The sequence below is a fragment of the Protopterus annectens genome, chromosome 4.part0 (assembly GCF_019279795.1).
Source record: "Protopterus annectens isolate FY-2018-M chromosome 4.part0, PAN1.0, whole genome shotgun sequence".
NCBI classification, from domain to species: Eukaryota; Metazoa; Chordata; order Ceratodontiformes; family Protopteridae; genus Protopterus; species Protopterus annectens.
The window spans coordinates 502,081,599-502,105,668 of record NC_056733.1 but is presented as its reverse complement, the minus strand read 5'-3'; the positions used below and the strand labels follow the sequence as shown (position 1 = coordinate 502,105,668).

Genomic DNA, 24,070 nt, shown 5'->3' with positions numbered 1-24,070 from the left:
AAAAGAAAGGTTGATAATTGGATGGAAAACTGCAAATTTATCCTATATCTGGCCACCATGTCTCGGATGGGCAGTAATTAATCTCCAACTAACATATCTCCCACATAACCTATAGCTACCTCTTTACTCATATATTTCACCATATAGGCATCCAAGGAACTCTGGGAAAAAATTGATTGGTTGCATGGCTAGGCTTGCAAATACCCTGGTGGTCATTAGCCTAGTATAAACCTATAAACCTATGAAAACTATCACATAAAATACAATCAGTAAAGCTTTGAATTAATTTTAGCAATGAGCTGGGACTTGATGAGGTGCATGTCATGAAATATTTTTCATTGCTTTGAGATATAATAAAACGCTGTTTGCCACACATGGTAACCATATATGTATGTGGATGTGTGTGCAGAATTACAAAACTGTAGTGTTAACCAGTACATGGGCAGCCACGGTGGTGCAGCAGTTAGCATTGTTGCCTCACAGCAAGAGGTTCTCTGGTTCGATCCTCAGCTGGGGTGCCTTCTGTGTGGAGTCTGCATGTCCTCCCTGTGGTCATGTGGGTTTCCTCTGGGTGCTCTGGTTTCCTCCCACATCCCAAAGACATGCTGTAGGTGGATTGGACACTCTAAATTGGCCCTAGGCATGAGTGCGTGTGTGTGTCTTCCATGGAAGATTGGGTGCTGGGCTGGCAACTCAACACTGTAAAACTCTACTGCCAATCATGAGCGGACAGGTGATCCACTGTGGTGGCCCCTAACCGGGAAAAGCCGAAAGAAGAAGAAGAAGTGTTAGCCAGTACATGGGTATTATATGCCCGTTTGTTTATTTTTAATTTACAAATAACAATAATAATATTGATTTTTGGTTTAACTCCAGACCCCTATATACACACTGTCTAAAACTGTCTGTAGCACTTTTAACTTAAAACTGTCAGCTTGCTTATGTTCAACTGCATACTTAGCTTATGTAAAAGACTATTATTGTTGTATTTTGAAATTTTCAGTTCAGTATGTGTCTAGAGATAACAAGAAATTAGAATACTATAATTTGAAAGATCTTTTAAACTATGTGTGGTTTTCATTTGCTGTAAATTATGCTTGTTATACTTTATACATCTAAACTCTGGATCAAGAAATTCAGCTAAAAAGATAAATTCATAATGGGAAATGAGGATGGAGCAAAGTCCCCTGAACTTCCTTTAAGTAAGAGTTTGCCACTTGGAAACTCATTAAAATATATACATTTCAAAGGATTATAAAATCTTTGGAGAACACTTCTTTACATGGGAAACACAATATTTGACTAGCTTCTGTTGGTGATGTGTGACCATGTATTCAGCCAGGATAATTAAGATTAAGACATTAGAAGGCTACTGTGAGACAAGATTTACTATGAGGCAAGATTTAAAGCAGCATAGTTTCTCATTCAAACATAAGATCAGAGTTGTGTGATGTGCTGGCTGATTTACTGTAAGCAGAAGACAAAGGAACTGCAATAGCCTGGTATTGCCTATATGGTAAAAGTTAACTGTACTAGGCAACTGTAAATGCTAGATCTAACACAACACTGGGGCCTGATGCTAGCTGGAGAACCCTCAATAAAGCAGAATTTTCTGGCTTCCTAACTTTAGAGTGAGGCATAGTACTTCAATCAATATATTGTACCAAAGAGTGTCAAACTGCTTCATCAGTGATTCTCACAAATACTGAACATCAAAAATGAAATGAAAATACAGAAGAATGCACCACCGGCCTGTGAAAGTCTTGAAAGGCTTGACCTGGCATGCTAAGCCTGGCAGTCATGTTGTTCTGACCCGAGAAAGTCGTAAATCCAACATCATGCATGAAACCCCAAAGTTTGCCATGAAAACACTAAAGTGTTGTGCATTACATTAAAGTCTCTATACAAAAGAAATAATGTGTTATCATTTTATCAAATGTAATAGGTCCACACATACACTAATATTAAAAAACAAACTTCCACTGGCAGACTTGAATCAATGATACGACCTTTCCCAGGTAGCGAGGAGCTCCACTGTGCTAACAAGCAGCAGGATGAACAGTTATAGGTTCATAGGTTCATAGATGGGTACTAGGCTACCTGCCTTTGTGGGCCATTTTAAGCCTAGCTAATTACCCCATTTTAGTATCAAACCCTGCACCTTGCGTCTGTAAAGAAAACACCTTAACCATTATAAAACAAAAAAATTCCACTACTCAGTGATTCACTCGAAACTCTAATTAATGTTGCAGATATCCAAACACTTCAATCCACATAAAACAAGTTATTTTGTCCTTCTCATTAACAGGACTTCAAAACCAAATTCACAACTTGTTCCTCAGTTAAATAGATCAATTAACTACATTAACATAATAAAATTATCTAGCAACAAAATGTAAAGTGGTAATCCTCTACATACATATATACAGTGAAAATAAAAAAAATCATACAACTAAACTAATGCTCTTTCTTTCAAAACAAAAATCAATGTTCATTAAGACCAGGGGGGTTAGTGGCATTCAATCTAAGTTGCCACCTTAATTCACTCTTCTGAATGTTAATCTCCCAGTGCCCACCCTGGTAATCTTTAATAACCTCCATTATTCCAAAAAGAAACCTAGTGTAACTAGGGCAGCTCAGGGTATGCTTAAAGCATTAACATTTTTATTTTCAATATCATATATATGCTCATAAATCCGTTTATGTAAAGGTCTTTCCATTTTCCCAGAATAAAATGCATTACAACCCTGACATACAGCCACATATACTATACACTTTTTGCACAATTATTATCATATATATTATTATTGCACAATTACCTCCTACTAAATTTACTTGCTGCAATGGTTCTCCTACTAAAATACTCTTCTGTCATAATATACTGACAGTAGTTACATGCCCCGCATCTTGTTGTGCTCTTACCTATGCCCTTGAGAATATTTATTAGGATGTGCCAATAAAAAATTCATATTGTGTCCCATTTTATAAACAAAAGAAGGTGCATCCCCCACCACTTTGTTCATCTCATTTCTACGATCCACTATAACCCAATTCTTACAATATTTCTAACCATCTTCCCAAATGGTCCATAAAAAAAATCACCACAGAACTAGAAAAAACACCCCTTTTATTTGAGGTCTGGCTCCCAGTTTGAGGAACTACCTAAAATTGGGATATATTTAGTACCCCAACCCTCAAAACTCTCCATCCCTATATTCCAAACCCATTCCCCAGGATAAACTCTTGCTAAAAACATCTGTATGACATTACCCCAGTTATCTTTTAAAAAAAAGCTAACTGGTCAGAACACATCCTTGCACCCCGTACCATTTGCCCCCTCACTATATTCCTTTTCACATAAAGGGGGTGACTACTACTAAAATCCAAATAACTACTGGAATATGTGGGCTTCCTGTAAATCTTAGATGTAAAACACCCTTTGTTCTTATCCACTGTCAAGTGTTACGTCCAAATTAATTTCTTCATAAGAAAAAAACAAGTGTAAATCAAAACACACAAGCATTGATTTAATCCACAAACTCTTCTACAACATTTCTTCTAACATTTTCACAGAATACAAATGTCAACAAGATAATGTAAATAGGACCAAAATTTCTGAAAACCAGAATTAGACATCTTTTTTCCCATGACATCACCAAGTTTGCATATATAGGGGCACAACTAGAACGCATCGCAACACCTTTTGTCTAAAAAAATTAATTGTGAAAAGTGATAAAATTATTCAGAAAAGATATTTTCCATCACTTCCATAGAAAATTAATTAAAATTCCATTCAAGGAGGTAAATTCTACAAGAGCTTCATAAAAGATAAAGTCCCTCTTGATGGGGTATAGAACTAAACAGGTCAATTACATCAGGAGTAGAAAAAACACAATTATCCCCATAAAATTCTTGTTTAATTCTAGACAAAAAATACTATGAATCAAACAGGAAGCGACCTAGAGGACAAAGTGTATATTTTAAGTCTCTCCACAAATACCCCAAAGAGTAGGTAGAACTATTTTGTGCTGCAACTATTAGCTGGTATAGGGGATGGGTGATATTTTTATGCACCTTCAGGATACCAAAAACTGTTGGTACATACTTAAGCCTTAGTGCTGCTCATGATGCAAGGTACAGCCTTCTGTATTTAACTTTTATCTTTGGTGTTTGGCTAATCAGTATTTGTGAAAGTCACCAATGTGGATATATGAGGTTCTTTGTATGATACCCATACAATGTAAGTACTCTGCTTTGATCTAAAGTTTGAAAGCCAACATTTTCTGTAGTGTTGGATTGTCCACCATCCACTTCCTTCATTATTTTGTATAATTCTTGTCCTACTTTATCCTCATTCTCAGCTGTAATTACTGTCTCCCCATGCCACAATGGCACAGACTGGACATTCACTTCACTGCTGCTCTAGTATCACAGTAACTGTATTTTCATCTGCTTGGTGTCAAACTTGGTCCAATCTGCAGATGAAATTAACTAAAACCTAAGTTTGTTTCACTGTTTTTTTTTTTTTTATAAATACCATACATACTCAGGCTAGCAATCCAGAACTTTTTGAATCTCAAGTTCCATTTCGTGTGTGTGAAAACTCTGCCAGACCAGTAATTTTAGAAGTTGTCTTGCTACAAAAGCAATGTAAACAGGCATAAAAAGAAAACAACCAAGCAAAGGAAGCATCAGCTACATGTAATTAATGTTTATCCTACTGGTGGGCAAAGTTTGAATTCTCATTATCTGGGTGCCCAAGCTTCAACTTGCCTACGATTGGAATTCTTCCACAGGAAATCACTGTCGGTGAGCTGCACCAACGATTCCCTTTTGAGGGGTGGACTTTCCCATTCTTCAAGTTGGTGTGACTGTGCAGTTGGTATATATAAGTTCAGGGGTGCAGGAGGATCCACTCCCGTAAAAATATTTAAAAGAGTTTTCTAGCAAGATTCTTTTTTTCTGTTATTTTTTTTTATTGTTTTCCAAATTAAGTTACAGTTTTGAACAAACTATAGATATTACAATATATAAGTCCTGAAACATAAGTACTACAGAAAGGTAGAAATAGGAGGTGATAATTACAATAATGGCATTATAACAACAATAAAACATAACTATTTACAAAGGTGTCTAATCATGTTGAAAGAAGCAATTGCATTTTAAATAAAATCATATAATTTCAGTTAGAGATATTGTCCATTTTCTCCAAGGTTTCCATTACTATCAACGAAGTATTAAGATATGATGTTGTTCTGTTGGTTCTTTAGAGTCTTCATGTCCATTTAACCAACAGACAAAGTAAGATTTTTAAATTCCTTAAATGAAGGAGAAGTTTGTTTTCTGTGAATGCAATTCAGGGATTCCGATCCTCAGTGTACTCTTTCATCCACTCATACTGCAAGTGTAATTAACAAGTGAGTCAAAGTAAATACAATGATGTCTACAAACACAGTTTTATTATTATAAGCATTCTGCTAACACACCATTCCTGAAATAAGCCTTCCTCAGGAAAGCCAAGTCTTTCTTTGCTATAAAGAATGCTATAGCTGCAAAACTAGGCTAACAGTAGGCATCAACAGCTGTATTCTGTAGATCTCAGCATTATGATTTTAGTTCCATTGGTTGCAGACAAACCTTTCAAAAAGTAAAACTTAACATGCCTATTTTAACACTAAATTATACTGTTACTTCCAGTAGGTAGTTTTATTTCTGAAATTACATGTATGGGTATGCATATGTGTGTCTACATATTTATTTTACATTTGTTGACTGGGAAAGTCCAACTAGGCTCCACAGAGCCTATTTTCAGTGGAGGCCCAGGGAGAAATGCTCCAGATGCATGTCTTTAGAATGTGGGAGGAAACTGGAGTACCCAGAGGGGACCAACACAAACGCAGGGAGAACATGCAAACTCCACACAGAAGGGACCCTAGGCGAGAATCAAACCAGAGAACCTCTTGCTGTGATGTGACAACATTAACTGTGGGAGGAAACTGGAGTACCCAGAGGGGACCAACACAAACGCAGGGAGAACATGCAAACTCCACACAGAAGGGACCCCAGGCGAGAATCAAACCAGAGAACCTCTTGCTGTGATGTGACAACATTAACTGCTGTACCACTGTGCCGCCCTATATATGTATATGCCTGTATACACACACACACATACACACACACACACACACACACACACATATATATATATATATATATATATATATATATATATATATGTGTGTGTGTGTGTGTGTGTGGTTACAGTTTACTTGGTCAGATGCTTATTTGTCAACAAAGTTTAGTATATTGACATGTGCACAAAAGGCTGATTGGAGTCTGCTAATTTGGTGCACAGAAGTGGCTTTTTGCTAGGACTGGGGTTTGTGTATGAGTGTGTGTGTGTGTGTGTGTGTGTGTGTGTGTGTGTGTGTGTGTGTGTGTGTGTGTGTGTGTGTGTGTGTGTGTGTGTGTGTGTGTGTGTGTGTGTGTGTGTGTGTGTGTGTGTGTGTAAGGGTTAGAGTAGGTGGTAGGTGAGTGGATAGTGCAAGAGTGTGTATGTCTTAGACTTAGGGTCAGGTACGGGGACAGATTTTGGCTGTGTGTGAGTTTGGGTGTGGTAAGTGTCTGAGCTGTCTTGTATAGTCATAGTGTTACGGAAATTTTTTTTAAGGTAAGGTGCATAGTTATGGTTAGGATTAGCATGTATTACTGGAGCAGGAGAAGTGAAATTTAAGGGAAGACAGGGCTTGAGAAATGTATATAACGTTGGACTGAAAGATAATTGCTTAAAAAAAAAAAAATATATATATATATATATATGTGTGTGTGTGTGTGTGTGTGTGTGTGTGTGTGTGTGTGTGTGTTGTTGTGTCTTTAGGCTTTTCCCGGTTATGTGTATGTATGTATAATGTATCAACATAGTGAACATGTTGCTAGAGGTTTAGTTTCTTTATTATTAATGCCGTGCCACTTATCAAAATATATGAATTTAATAAAGGTGTTTAAAAAATAATGCATGCTTTATTAGTGAGATAATAAGCTAGTTTTAAAATCGAGAAATATAGAAGTGCAGTTACTGAATTCTTGATCTTTCTGGATTTCAGTTTCATAAGCTGGTGTTTTATATCATGTGCTATTTCCTGATAGTATGCTAGTGTATTTCTCAAACTGTTGTTATTCAAGGAATGTTTCTTATCTACAGAAAGCATAATTTTGGGTAAAAATTATGTCTGAGTGGTTCCTAGCTGATAAGACAACTCCCATTTTCTGCTGCACACTCCAAATACCATGTCCCTTGTCAAGAAGGATAACTACACAGATGTTAGTATCATACTACTAAAAGCAGTAAATATTGAAAAAATTATTTTGCAAAGATAAATTCATTATATATAATTAATATATTTAGTGGTGTCATCTGAAATGGTTTCCTGGCTTCTGGCTGTTTCATTCACACAGTTTATTTATTTATTGATTTATTTATTTATTTAATTTGACAGTTTTTAACTGGCAAAGTCTAACTGGGCCAGAAAGTGATCATTTTTAGTGGAGACCCAGGGAGAAAAGCTCCACAATCACAATATTTCAAAAATCAAGTTCAGATATTTTAAATCACAAAATATCACGTTACTTTACAAAAACAGCAAGTACAGATATTTTCAATCACAAAGTATCATGTTACATTACAAAACAGCATGTACAGATATTTTAAACCACAAAGTATCATGTTACCGTACAAACATAAGAGTGAAAGAATATTGTAATGAGAAAAACATACAATATATGTTTCATAACAGAGTGCAATGAAAACAACATGAATTGAAGAGAATATGCGAGGGAAAATTCAACAGTCTTATTATTTTTTACACAGATTAGTTTGTGGTAAATGAGACCTGAGACAATTCTAATAAGATATTTAAAGAGGTATCAGAGATTACATAAGTAGAGATAGTGAAGTGAAATTGAGTGATGTCTTAGTATGAGAGAGGTGTTTATATTATGGTTATAGATTCACCATGTTTCGTCTTTCATCTCTAGGAATAGCTAGACACTTATGTATTGGCTTTATAGCCGCCATATAATTCTTCAAAAATAACAAAGGAAGAGTGCCAGGGCCAAAAGCACAATCTCAAAAAAAGAAAAAAAAAATGAATACCCAGTATCCACAGATTAAATGTTTCCATTCATTTAAGAAGACTTCTTCAGAATCTGCGGCATGATTATATCACTGCGTTTTTAAAAGAAACTTTATCCAATCAAATTCATTAAAAACAAAGCATGTGTGTTCTTGTAACAATAACATTTATAAACTATACTCAGTAAAAATAATTTAGATAATATACGTGTGTGTGTGTGTGTGTATATATATATATATATATATATATATATATATATATATGTGTGTGTATATATATATATATATATATATATATATATATATATATATATATATATATATATATATACATATATACACACACATATATATATATATATATATATATATACACACACACACACACACACATACATAACTGTCATACATTTCTAATATGCATGTACTGGTTGTGATAGACAATGTATCATTAATGCCAAGAGATTTCTCCACTACTACCCTCTAATGCCATTTTAATTCATTAGCCTCCAATTTCTCTTTCCAAGGATCTTCTCTAGGATCTTTATCTACCTTTTTCATAATATAAAAAAATGGACTATACTAAAATTAATGCATTCCATGGCATGTTTACTAAGGGTGTTTCAGTATCTTTATTCTTTACACTATAATTATGTTTACATATATATATATATATATATATATATATATATATATATATATATCTTGAACAGTTCCTGTTTTCCAGTGTAATATGCTTTACATCCCATACATTTCTATGAATATACTATGTCCTTAGTATTATATAAGACTCACTTGGCCACAAAGAATATACCCCTCTATGTACGCTGATGGTTGTTACAATATAAATTTACGTTGTTTGCAGATGTCACATTTATATATAAAATACTCCATTTTTTTAAACTCTTTTTTTTTTTTTTTTTTTTTATTTGTTTACCTTGCTCCAATGCATTTTTAATATTACTCTTCCTTCTATGCCAAACCCTGGTACGTCTTTAAACATCTTTACAATCTCTGGAAAAATATTTTACTGTACTTATTATATGGAATTATCATACTCAGTATATTTCTTCATCCTAATGTATCCGTACTGTTATCCAATCAACCAGCACCTATTAAAGGGATATAAACCAAGTAATGTTAAAAATATGTTGATGGAAGTTTGTGAATGCCTAGTCAAATAATCTGACAAGGTGGCATAATAGTACAGAAGTTAGCATTGCTGCCTCACAGCTTTTCATTTTCCAGTTTGGTTCCTGCTTGGGGTGCTACCCGCATTGAGTCTGCACATATTCCTTTTGTCTTTGCAGGTTTGTGCTGTGTGGTTTGGTTTCTTCCCACATTTCAGAGATATGGCATTAAATGAATTCTGGATTGTTTACATTGTCCATGGGTGTGTACATAGTGTGTGACCAAGTGCATGTTTTCACCTGTAATGACCTGCCATTTCTCCACAATTAGTTCTCTGCTTTACCCACTGAGTGATGGGATAGGTTCTGGTTCACCCATGACCCAGAAAAGGAGAAAGCAAGTGTCTAAAATGCACAATATGAAGCTTAAGTTTGAACTTGTGTGTTCACATTAGAATACTGTCTCCTGACATGCAAAAATATGTTAATTGATAAGCTATACTGAATTTCTCATATATGTTTTGCACTTGCCTTTTGCTCTTGTAACCTAAATCTTGGCTGAAAACCATTCAAGATGGGACAGCTCATTTAACAAATGAACAAACAAAAGTAGATAAAATAACACACATTTCCTGTGATTTCCGAGGGAGTCTATACAATTTTCTGGCTAAGCAGATTCGGTCTCCCTGTCTGTTAATAGATGATGTGACATGTACCAGTGAGACACCTGTAAAATAAAGTGGTCTTGACGGCAGGTATCATGACAGTTTCTTATCAATTTCTATAATTTTTGGCAGTTAACGTGGTCATACTTCTCAATCTCCAGAGGAAAGAATCAGGGACAAAGTTCCTGAAGTCTAGTTAAAATCAAGGACTTCTAACTACTATATACTATGCATACTCATGGGTGAGGTAGTTGACTTACAAACAAGCAGGAAGCTGTTGCTTTTTACATTTGTTGTATTACTGCATCTTTCTTATGAAACTGTCCACTAAGCCACAAAGAATATCTTTTGCTTACAGCACAAAAAGAAAAATCACACTGCATTCACATAAAATGATTTATATAAACATTTTCAATATAAAAATGTATTTTTTTCTATCAAAAATTTAACTATTTGGTAACCAAATGCAGAATACATGATTCATTTGTTAGACTGCCACAAGAATCAGAGTCAAATAGAAACTGGTCAGCTATTATTTAACTACTGCTCACTGGAGTGTGTGGCACTGGTCTTAAAGGAAATCTCATTCCATCTTGAAACTCCAAAAATGTGTTTTTCATTACATCTTTGACAACTACAGTATAGAAATGTAAAGTCACACTGCACCATGAGAAGGAGCATATTATTAAAGAAAATGTTTACCATTAATTATTTATATTGTGCAGAAATAACTCATTTGCTCATTTTATTTTCTGAAATGTGAATGTGTGTCACACTTAGTCACTCGTAAAATCCAATGCCATTTAAATAACTAACTCTAACTATATAATGGTATCTCTATCCCCAAAACTCAGTCCTTAACCTTAAAATTACCCTCTCATTCTAAGATTCTATCCCTAACTCTAAGCATAAACTCAGTCTCTAACTATAGAAATCCATCCCTAACCTTAAATAGCCATCCCTAACCCCAATCTTATGACCCTAACCTTGAAACTCCATCTCTATCCCTAAACCATATACCTAATGCTAAACATCTAAAACAGATCCCCAAAATTTATTTCAAAACACAGTAAAGTGAGTCACTTGCCTGCAATATGCACATCTCTACACTACTTCTACACGGCCTCTGGTTGCATGCTATAATTAACCATCTCCAAATTTTCTACATAAAAATGCTTTCTATTTGCATCAAAAATGGACTAGGAAGGTAACAAACTGGGAAGACATGATACATTTGTTAGCTTGACACAAAAGTCAAGTCAAATAGAGACAGGTCAACAGCTACTTTACAGTACCTGTGTTGAGTGGTTAACTGAGATGCTCAGTAAGATCAAACATAAAGGAGACCATTTTTTTTAATCTGGAGTCTGCAGCTTACAGATAATTGTAACTTTTTGTGTAGCATTCAGTTTTACACTACATATATTACAAAACCATCTCTGACGCTCACCTATTACAGGTGTTCATATGCTAGTAGTTCATTATGCACCTGTTTGAAAAAGCAAGTGCTTTAAATTCCACTGGCACACTCTTATTTCTATATAGCGCTCCCCATACTCAGTCCTGTTTCTACATAGCCCCACCAGAACCTAAACCTATAACTCCCACCCAGTTCCCAACCCAGCTCCTTAGTCCCTTACCCCAAACCTCAACTCCCTCTGCCTAACCCTAAAGTCTCTAATTGCTCCCTTAACCTTAAACTCCCTTTCTAGTCCCTGACCCTAAAGTTTCCCTCTCACTCCCAAATCCTAAAATCCCCCTCCTTCTCCCTAACCCAAAAATCCCCCTCCCACTCCTAAAACATAACCTCTCCCACTCCCTAATCTTGTACTCATCCCACATTAGACCCATTATAGAATACAATGCCCCATTTGGTATGTACCTCTCAAGACATCTGCAACAACTGGAAAGGCCGCAGAAATACCTCACTAAAAGAATCACAGGCCTAACGCAGATGCCGTATACTGACCGCCTTAAAAAACTCCAGCTATACTCACGTCAGTCACCCTGCTAGACAAGGGTCCAGGGAAGTAAATGATGTGGGAAGAAATAGCCAGGGAATTGTTATGGCTAGGCTTGTGTAGGCCCTAGGGCCAATAGCCTAGTACCAACCTATGAACCTACTGCCCAAACTTATATTTGAGTTAAGTGTGAGCAGCGGTCCACATGAGCTACAAGGCACTCAAGTTCCTGACTTTAAGCAGTATTTTTGAGAGCTTGGGACTTGAACACCTATTGAATAGCCCTAACACTCTCCATTCTTTATTTAAAATGATTCAAGAGAAGCTTTTACAAAATCCAGATTGTTTATTGTGACTGCAGTTTATTCACATGACTATAGTGTATTTACTTGCAGTGTTTGTAACATGCACATATACATTTAAGCAGAGTAGTACAGAACAGGTGAGCCCTGAATTACTATGCAATGCAAAAAAAACAGAACTCATTTTACAGTTTATTTTCAAACAGTAGGATCCATTCATGAGAAAGAAAACTACTAATGATGAATGACAGACATCTTCGAAAACAGATGAGAACACAGTCATAATAATTTTGAAGGCTGTTACAAGAACCATTTCATAGCTCTGAAACTTTCAAACCAACATTTCTTCATACTTCTGTTCTGTAAGATGTCTTGGGAGGGACCCAACCGTTTAACCAAAGCAAGCTATACTAATAAATAAATAAATAAATAAATAAATACAAATATAATACAGCCACACTACAAGCCTACAACATCAATATTCAATCAGCTAAATAAATGTCAATAGTAAATAAAAATAATCATTTTATAGACAAGCTGAACAATGACACTGCCAGGACAAGTAAACTGTGATTATCCAAGACTATAAAATCCTCACACACACACACACACACACACACACACGCACACACCACTCATTTGCATGGGATCACGCCTCCTTTCTGTACTAAAGAAAGCTCCAAATAGTAGTTGCATGGACAGATGGTTGCCACCAACATTAAGGAGCAAAACATACAGATAAATTTAAATGTAGAATGAGAAGCAATGATGATTTTCCTGCATAAACAAGAAGTTCAACATGAAAAGAACCACAAAGAAAAAACCACAATAAAACACAGGCAAATAGAAAATAGGAGTAGGAAACCAGAAACAGTCCACGAAATCAAAATCCACAGAAATAGCGTAACACAAAATTTTAATATCCGCTTTCGTCTAATGACTTCTTCAGAATGAATAAAACCAACTAAAACATTGTCATTAAATACCATGTTAACTAATCAAAGGATGACAATAAATCAATCATTCAATCAAATAATAAAATACTTATACGCCTAAAGATAGACTTAAATTATTTAAATAATGATGAAACTGAGACATTATGTTTGTCTATGCTTAACATATTGTTTTTTAAAAAACATTTGATGTTAACGGCTTCATTTAAGCCTGGTGCTTTATCAGCTGAAAGTTTAATTTGCCACCACGTCTCTCTTTGTTCTACCAAATTTTTAAAATCACCACCCCTAAGGTCTAAGTGAACTACCTCTAACACAGAGAATAAAAATTTTTTAAAATTCTTGCAACTAACAGAATGTTTAAATAAAGCACTAGTTTCGTTGCAAGTCTTGATATTGTAGAGATGTTCTTTAATACGGGTTTTAAGGCACCTAGTTGTCATCCCCACATAAAATGCGGGGCATGAACTACAAAGACCAATGTATACTACCCCCTTGGTATTGCAGGTAACAAAACATGGAACTGGAATGGTGTAATCATAGCCTTCTATAACAATAACAGGCCCTTTTGCTATAAACCTGCAAATATTGCAATTGTTACAGGCAAACATACCTTTGATTGTAGTTTGCCCTTGATTGTACTTGGAAGAATTGTATTCTAAGGCCTTTTTAACATTGTGTGTATTCCTAAAAACAAATTTGGGCTTGTTTCCCACTATTTCAAAAAGGTCTGAATTACCATGAATAATCTTCCAGTTTCTCTCCAATATATCTTGAATTTGTTTACTATCAATACTCATTTCTAACGAGCAAACCAACTTATTCTGGCTTTCAACTTCGTTGATGGCCATATTTGACAAATTAATATTATGGTCATCCAATAATGCCCAATAATGTGATTTCCTTTTGTTTTGTATTTAATTAATAATAGAATTTAATAATGATAATGAATACCCTCTTTGAAGAAACATGTTCTTAATAAACTCAAATTCAATTGATAAATCAGAATCTTTAGTTGTCATCCTGCATGCTCGAATGAACTGCCCTTTAGGTATATTATGAATAACATGTGCAGGATGGGCACTAGTGAAATGCACGTAGCTGTTGGTGAAAGTTTCCTTTCGATATATCTTACTGTGAAACTTCCTATCAAGAATATCCCACCAAAATTGAACATCTAAAAAGTTTATAAACTTCCCAGAACAACCTAAAGTAAATTGTAAGAAACCTCCAGTTCTATTTAATTCGTTGAGAAATCTCTCAACAACAACATCCTTACCTTCAACTATGAACAGTAAGTCATCTACGAACCGGCAATAAAACAAGATCTGAAATTCATTTTTTATCATACTCAAAATGGTGTCCTCCCACCAGGACATAACCAGATTGGCATAAGCCGGTGCAGCAGATGACCCCATGGCCACCCCTCTTTTTTGTCTGTAAAAAGTTTTTCCAAAAAGAAAGAAGTTGTTCTGTAACAAGATTTCAATAAATCTACAAATAGTAGAAATTTGACCTGTTTTAAAACTAACGTTTTTACTTAGAATACTACGAATAGCTTCCACCCCATCGTCATGAGGAATACATGTAAACAAAGATATTACATCTAGTGTAAAAATGGTGTGTCTATCTGGATCGTAAATCTTAGTACCTGAAAATTCTTTTAATTTTTTCAAAAAATGCCAAGAATCCTGAATGAAAGAATCATATTGAGACACTAAGGGACTTAATGTAGTATCTATAATAAGGGCTATCCCTTCGGTGACTGAGTGTGGTGATGACACTATTGGTCGAAAAGGTGGATCTAAATAATTTTTGTGTGTCTTAGGGATTCCAAATAAAACGCCAATTCTAGGTTTGTCAATCATACAGAACTCATAAACTTCTAAATTAATTTCATCAGACATTAAAGCGTCATATAAATGTGAATATATCAATCTTTCCCTTCTCCTTATATCATACAATGTAATGACTTCATATTTGTCTTGATTTTCCAATAACTTCAACATTTTCATATTGTATGATTCCTGGGACATGATTACAATATTTCCACCTTTGTCGCTTCTCATAAATCTGAGAGTTTTGTTCATGTTACATAATCTGTTAAGACTTTCCTTTCATCTATACTCAGGTTGTGTATCTGTCTGTCCATTTTGCCCATAGAAGTGTATATATCTTGTAAACATGCATCTTCATAAACTTTTAATGTGTGTACCAAAGGGGGGTTAAAACTAGAAGGTTTAAATAATCTTTTGTTAGGACATGAAATATCATGTAAAATGTAGGGCAAATTTAGTCTCCTGGTAAACTTCTTGAGGTCAATAACTGTTTTACAAAAATCAGCCTTTTTAGTAGGAACAAAATTAAGCCCTAACCGTAAAACATGCAGTTCATGTGGCCCTAAATCAAAGTCAGTCAAGTTAATAATGTCAAAGTCCACATGTTCATTATTTAATTCTCCTCCCCTGAAGAGTTTGAATTCATGAATGTCCGGCTCCTGGTAAATACTGTTTTCTTTGCCACCGGATTTTTCTTGCCTAAAAAAGGTTTATTGCCTAAACCTGTAGAATTACCTTCATTCGAAAGATTGACAGTGGTCTGGTTGTTAGCGACAACACTATCTGGTTCTAAATCAAAAACCGAACTATCATTAGAAATAATGTTGTCATTGTGTCTTAAAGAATATTTAGAGCCAAAAAGTGATTCTTGGCCAGCAACAGTCACTGTCTTGAAGCTAACAGCTGGAGCATTAGTATTGACAGCAGCAATAAGCCCTCCGGCATTGTTAGTAGTAGCCGGAATTGTCGGCCTCGTAAAAGGCCCGTTAGTAGACACATTCCTGTTGCTGTTAAAATCTTTACTGTCCCTGCTATTCGGAACAAAAAAGGTGTATGCCGTGTTGTTTTGATAAGCTGTGATGTCCCGTTGTAGTTTAACCAATTTCCTATTGGTAACTTCAATGGAGTGTCTTTCAACTTCATCAAACAACGGTGTTAAAAAATCAACATTGTTAATGCTGGAAAGTTCGTGCTCCAAACGGCCAATTTCTGTGTTTAAATCAAACATTTTCAAGGAATTATTTTCAATGAGCAGTTTTAAAAATGACATACCTGCTTCATTGAAGAATGTTACAAGATTGTCAAACATAGCATCCCCGGCCTGTACGCCATTAGGGCATTTAAAAAATCTTAAGCCCTTTGGCATAACTTTCAGTTCAACACACCTTTCAAAATAATAGTTTTCAATGGATAAGGAGCGAAATCTCTTCACCAACCTGGTTAGTATATCACGCTTCCTCATTGCTTCCCCTTCACAATGAAAGTCTTGACTAGCAAACTTCGCGAATGGGTTACTGAAAGGTTCCAAAAGTGCTTTAACTTCAGGTTTGTTGGATGTTCTAACACGATAATTGTGAAGCTGCGGATTTGAAGGCAAAAGATTGTCAGTTGCTTTCCGTCTTGTCAATTCACAGTTAGACTCCACCTCTACAACAGTATCTAGTTCCTTAAAGGAACCGTGTGGACTAGAAGTATCCACCGTTTCTCCGTTTGGTGCATCCGCTTTTGTTATTAGATATTTTAGCGATTTCTGGATATCCACTAGAGTAGAAACAAGTAATGTATTAATGTCCTTGTTAGTTTCTCCATCAGGAATAGGGTATGTGCTGAGATTTAGCAGCACCTCATCGGTTTCCTCCGCCATGGTGGAAAAGATGAACCACAAAGAAAAAACCACAATAAAACACAGGCAAATAGAAAATAGGAGTAGGAAACCAGAAACAGTCCACGAAATCAAAATCCACAGAAATAGCGTAACACAAAATTTTAATATCCGCTTTCGTCTAATGACTTCTTCAGAATGAATAAAACCAACTAAAACATTCTTTCTTTTTGGAAAAACTTTTTACAGACAAAAAAGAGGGGTGGCCATGGGGTCATCTGCTGCACCGGCTTATGCCAATCTGGTTATGTCCTGGTGGGAGGACACCATTTTGAGTATGATAAAAAATGAATTTCAGATCTTGTTTTATTGCCGGTTCGTAGATGACTTACTGTTCATAGTTGAAGGTAAGGATGTTGTTGTTGAGAGATTTCTCAACGAATTAAATAGAACTGAAGGTTTCTTACAATTTACTTTAGGTTGTTCTGGGAAGTTTATAAACTTTTTAGATGTTCAATTTTGGTGGGATATTCTTGATAGGAAGTTTCACAGTAAGATATATCGAAAGGAAACTTTCACCAACAGCTACGTGCATTTCACTAGTGCCCATCCTGCACATGTTATTCGTAATATACCTAAAGGGCAGTTCATTCGAGCATGCAGGATGACAACTAAAGATTCTGATTTATCAATTGAATTTGAGTTTATTAAGAACATGTTTCTTCAAAGAGGGTATTCATTATCATTATTAAATTCTATTATTAATGAAATACAAAACAAAAGGAAATCACATTATTGGGCATTATTGGATGACCATAATATTAATTTGTCAAATATGGCCATCAACGAAGTTGAAAGCCAGAATAAGTTGGTTTGCTCGTTAGAAATGAGTATTGATAGTAAACAAATTCAAGATATATTGGAGAGAAACTGGAAGATTATTCATGGTAATTCAGACCTTTTTGAAATAGTGGGAAACAAGCCCAAATTTGTTTTTAGGAATACACACAATGTTAAAAAGGCCTTAGAATACAATTCTTCCAAGTACAATCAAGGGCAAACTACAATCAAAGGTATGTTTGCCTGTAACAATTGCAATATTTGCAGGTTTATAGCAAAAGGGCCTGTTATTGTTATAGAAGGCTATGATTACACCATTCCAGTTCCATGTTTTGTTACCTGCAATACCAAGGGGGTAGTATACATTGGTCTTTGTAGTTCATGCCCCGCATTTTATGTGGGGATGACAACTAGGTGCCTTAAAACCCGTATTAAAGAACATCTCTACAATATCAAGACTTGCAACGAAACTAGTGCTTTATTTAAACATTCTGTTAGTTGCAAGAATTTTAAAAAAAATTTATTCTCTGTGTTAGAGGTAGTTCACTTAGACCTTAGGGGTGGTGATTTTAAAAATTTGGTAGAACAAAGAGAGACGTGGTGGCAAATTAAACTTTCAGCTGATAAAGCACCAGGCTTAAATGAAGCCGTTAACATCAAATGTTTTTTAAAAAACAATATGTTAAGCATAGACAAACATAATGTCTCAGTTTCATCATTATTTAAATAATTTAAGTCTATCTTTAGGTGTATAAGTATTTTATTATTTGATTGAATGATTGATTTATTGTCATCCTTTGATTAGTTAACATGGTATTTAATGACAATGTTTTAGTTGGTTTTATTCATTCTGAAGAAGTCATTAGACGAAAGCGGATATTAAAATTTTGTGTTACGCTATTTCTGTGGATTTTGATTTCGTGGACTGTTTCTGGTTTCCTACTCCTATTTTCTATTTGCCAACATGAAAAGAAGTTGAAGAAAGAAAGGATGACATGACGCAGTGACACAAAATAATTGCCCCTCTAATTCTACACCAGTGTAGGTACAAGTTAGCAAGGCCTGAGATGCATTTAGATTATATCACATTGTCATAGGCCTCCGTCCATAGCTAAATTATAAAATGGAATAAGTCACTACTCATAAACCAGTGGCTAGTAGAAAAAAAATCAATTTTGTAACATCAGAAAGTGAAAATACTGCTACTAACCTGTACTGAATGCTTTGTAAAGCAAAACATATTTCTTCTTCTTCTCCTCCATCACTCTCTTTTTACCCCCCCCCCCCAGTACATGAAATGAAATGATGCCAAATGGCAAGTGCAGGAAAAATGTCAGTGACTGGCTGAAGCTCATAACTTGTAGGTGGCTTGTGTGGTGAGGTCTGAAATTGGAACTGTCGGTATGCATATTGGGAAGGAGAAAGAATGAACTGATTTACCATTAAAATCAAGATGTTCCACCCAAATCGGGACTCTTGAGATATATGATTGGTGTACAATACTCTGTGAGACATTGTTAGTTTGGCAAGCTTCAGATAATTAGATAATCAGAGGATTTGTTTGAAGATTAAGTTAGAGGAAATTGGCTACTTTTCTTATTCACAAATTCACTGCAGAAAAGCACACATCATGCTGTATTTACATTCATCTAACACATGGCATGTGCCCAGGTATACACTTGAATATCAGCCTGTTAATTGAAGCATGGTATCTGACTGCATTTGGTGTTTTTCTGTTCTACAGGTGGCTGTCAGCTGGGTATCAATGCCAAAGGAGAGCGGTTGAAACACTGGTATGAATGCCTGAAGAACAAAGATAAAAAAATTGAACGCTGGCACACTCTTGTGAATGAAAATCATGTTCCAAGTGACTAAAATATGTGCATGTCTTAAAAAATGCCACATTCTCTAGTTTTTAGTGTCACATTTGCTTTTGGACATTTACTTTTTTGTGACAATTCCCTTTGCCTAACAAATCAATTTTGCCCTCATTAAAAAAATGTACTTATTCTGTTACTATAAATAAACATGTGGCTTTTCTCTGCTACTATAAACCAACAGGCAGCTTTTCTCTATTACTATATACCAACAGGTGGCTTTTCTTAAGATCAAACATGCTCATTTTTAAAAGCAGCTATGAGGTTTTATGTTAAAGTAGTCATGCTTATTTTTGCTACTGCAGAGGATGCCTTCTGTTTAGTTTATTTACTTTACAATCATATGTTAAACAAGAGGGCATGGTGCATTTCATTATCACAGAATTCTTAGAATTCGTAAGAATTCATACCAAGTTTACATATGCATACATGTAACTCAAAGCCCTCTATCTTATCTATTTCTAACCAAGCAGCTATTTCATATTCATGGCAAACAGACTGTTCACAACTATATTGTCTTATTTTCCCTTTATTTATTGATTAATTGATTGATTGCTTGATTGATTGATTTATCCCTTGCTGACATTGTTAGTCCCACTAGGCTAGCAGCCTCTTTTCAGGAGAGACCTGCGGGGGTATTTATACTACTACTTTCCGAAATGATTAAAAAGAGAGCAGCACTGAAGCAGAAATTAATGCCACAAGGTAGAAAAATCATTTTGAAATTTGACTCTGTTTTTTCTCAGATATAGCCCATCAAGTAACATCACTGAATGTTTTTAACCACAGCATTATACCACCTTTAAATTGCATTCTGTCATTAATTCAGTTTTTCTGCATGTGCTGACAAAAAGGGGTATTCAAGGTTATGTTAGAGCCCTACCTTGGAATCCTAAAGTGGTATGTACAAATTAAGGAAAACAGTAACAGAACTAACAATATAAAGAACTACAGCAATAGATTAACTGGAGTGCATCTGTTAACACCAGGCTTGTAGAAAAAATACTACATAAATTCAGTGATGTCCAGCGTTGTGTAAATAAAGATATGGTAGTGAATGATAATAAGGGATAAGAATAACACAGTCTCCTGCACTGCTGTGAACAGTTAGAAGAAAAAAACACTGTAGGCTGACTTTCTGATGGAGAAGGTCTGTTACTCTGAATTTATCCAGTGGTCAAGGTTTGTCTCCAGGCTCTCTTTGTGCAGCTATAGCTGTTACTAGGGTTGTTTGAGAGGTATGAGAGGGGTCAATTCTCTGTGGCAGGCAATTGTGACAGGCTAAAAAAGTCTATAGATGTATATTCATAACTGCTACATTGTACAGATATATGGAGCAAAGGAGGAAGACATCATCTTTGAGTTGTAGAGGGTTTTAGTGCAAAAAGATGATCTCTTTGCATCCAAACAAATAGTCACAGTACTTCTTCCTGAAGAAAGATCCTGGAACTCAGAAGGTACAGATTAGTGAAGTACATTAGCTTATACAGAGATGGCTGGCCTGCACATAATATCAAACTATACTTCAGAAAGAAGGCTCTGAACTGAAACTTTATTAATAACTAGTGGATCCACTGTACTGCTCTAAGCCAAAATGTAGCAACCTTTCATTTCTGGGTAAACTGATGATATAATATCACAATATCAGACTTAAAGTATGTCCTACAGAACAGTAACCATATAGCTGGGTAAGTGTATTTTATTCTAAGAAATGTTGAATTGTGGAAGGTAATAGTGATATTTAATGTAAATATATGGGGCACCTACAGTAAAAGACCCAAATTGCTAACAGGGCACTATATCTACAGAACATGAAATGTTTATTGAAAGTCTTGGCATGCTATTCTGGGCCACAGCACTGTCTGAAATGTATCTTGGAGTTCTCTGATAAAATGCTCAATATTTTTTTTGATACACACTTGGCCATTTGTGGTTGTACTTTGACACGTGGACTCCTCGCACCTAAGTACACCAGTTTCTTAATCATTCATTTTTTGTGCTGTTAGCAGGGCAATATAAAATAACCTGCTATAACTGTTTGGTATCTTTGTTCTATCCCATTTTCTCTTCTCAGTTCTTTTGGTATTTCAGCCCTCATGTTAATATTGTTTCCTAGTTATTTGCAGAGATAGAAATGCCTGCATAAACGTATTTTGATTCTTAAACCATACATTTTACTTCTGCAGAAGGGACATTAAAATCAAACTGCTGTTATTTATGCAAGCAATATAACAATTAAGATTAGGTATCTCATTATGATCAACATGCTATTGACTTTGAGACATGGATGTAAAGAAATTCCCCTGAAGAGCAGAAAGAGACAAAGTTAGAGCGGTGACTTGACATCCATGTCAAGAAATCATAACAAGTGAATTATGATCAGAAAGACCTGATCATGATGCTTTGTAATGCATGGTGTTTTATCTAATCCATGTATTACCAGAAAAAAATTTAGGAGCACAGAGTGTTTTACAGCTTTAAAAGCTGTAAAACAGCACTATCATACAGGCCACAGACAGAAAATGTCCCTCTGATGAGAGAATGGCTTTCAAAGCTCTTTGATGCTTCATTATGATACAGTTTTACATGACAGTAAAACATATTACAGCTTTTAAAAGCTGATTTAGGCTGTGTACATTGTCACTGTAGAAGACGGAAATGACTTATAAGATAACAACCAACTGAGCTTCTCACCACTGCTCTGCAATGGCTGGCACTGTTCAGTGATGTCCTCTAGCTTTTGACTAAACTTTTACAGCGCTGAAGGATGCTTAACAAAACTTTGCTGTGCACCTTTCTTATATAAGAAATACATGTTATGTAAGAAATACATTTAAAAAATGTCCTTTTCCTGAATTCAGAGCATATACACATCACTCAATGCATTACAATGTTCTTGACTAAATTATTGATAAACAATGCATCATTTTAGTCCTTTTTCTGATGTACTCACTGACTGATAACTTTGTTTTTTTTTTTTTTTACTTTTAAGTAATATGTAGTAAAATGACAACTGAAGAACACATGAATGCAATACTTTAACTGTTTATTAATGTTGTATTTTGTTAGCTAGGATGCCCATTGAAACACAATGCCTTTTTGCAGAACAGCCTAAGAGCACAGTTAAGTTAAATGAGCTAAATTATGTCATACAGTAGGTAGATGGAATTCATTCTGAGACTTACAGTTTCACCTGCTCATATCTTAATGATTATATTAAGCTACTTTATATTATCAGTAATTATGCAGTAAACTTCACTTGGAGTTTATTCTTAGTACCAACCTTCTTAATTAACAACTAGGTAATTCATCTCAAATAAAATATTAGTTTTAAACATCAGAATTATACAGCACTATTCCACACTTTATGGTTATGTCTTGGGATTGTGTTACCTGTGTTAAATACTTCTAATCTACTGGCTATTTTATTTAGTTTGGCTCATTAAGAGGGAAGGTTACAGCAAACAGAATACAGAAAGTGTTGATGAAGCTGACACATAGAAGTTAGGAAGTGCATGTAGGCAGACTGTTAAGCCTACTGTTATTACAACAATGACTTTTCGTGTTGTTGTGATGAAACTTTACAGTCTCTTTGACTGGCATTTGAAAAAAAAACTGAGAACAATTAGCTTTTAGCTCCTTTTCAGGTCTACAGCTAAATTATGACAATTCCATAGTAGCAAAAAGTCACTACCTTTGCAGGAGAATGCTTCAAGAACCCACATTTCTTCTGCTCTCACCCTTCTGATTGCTTCACTGACTTATTCTTCTGTTTAGCAAACCCTAATTTTTGGCTTGGTCTTATTCACAAGTAAATATTAATTGCAGGTTTATGCTTGTATGTGTCATGAACTAGAAACTAATTTTGCAATTAGTAGCCCTGAGTAAGTTCATTAAACAGACTTAGGTTCATAGGTTCATACTAGGCTATCTGCCCTAGGGCATTTACAAGCCTAGCCAGAGTGTGTTTGGCTTTCGCCACCCATTTTAAAATGAATTTTGCTATGCCCTTTTCGAGGTTAGTATACTGTGCTGATAAGGCTTTTTGGTGGATCAGTTCTGCCAGTCATAAAACTGTATTATCATGAAGAAACCAAAGCAACTTCAAGCATTCCAAAAGATATTCAACGTTGTCTCCATTACTTGTCCAGTGACAAAATCTAAATCTAAACCAGCTGCAAAAGAAATATTAAATATTGTGGGAACAATACATGCAGAATAATGTTCAGGAGGAGGACTGTAATTTAGGGGGAGACAGGACTTAGCAATTTATGTAACGCTGTAGTGAAGGATAATTATTAAAAAACATACATGTATAATGCAGGAAACTAATGTACAAGCTTATAATGGCTTGTTTTCCTTTCTATAAGTGCATGTGTACCTACAGTATGTCATTGTTAAATGTGTGTGAATTTAATAAAGTTGTTTTCAAATAAATGAATAAACCCACATTGAAATGCCAACACACACACAAACACACACACATGGAAAAAAAAAAAAGAATCTTCATCACTGACAAACTTGTCAGGACCCAAGAGATCACAGTTCATG

General features: G+C 35.2%; 1 protein-coding gene across 2 annotated transcripts in view; it reads left to right on the top strand.

The window, feature by feature from the left end:
* The window catches only part of RPH3A (rabphilin 3A), a 1,850,086-nt gene extending 1,826,355 nt beyond the window's left edge, over window positions 1–23,731 (top strand). For both annotated transcript variants that reach the window (XM_044068420.1, XM_044068419.1), the window contains one exon: window positions 19,387–23,731. In XM_044068420.1, the coding sequence (XP_043924355.1) occupies window positions 19,387–19,517 (131 nt within the window). In that variant the 3' untranslated portion in view covers window positions 19,518–23,731. The remainder of the gene's footprint in view (window positions 1–19,386) is intronic.
* Window positions 23,732–24,070: the final 339 nt, after the last annotated feature.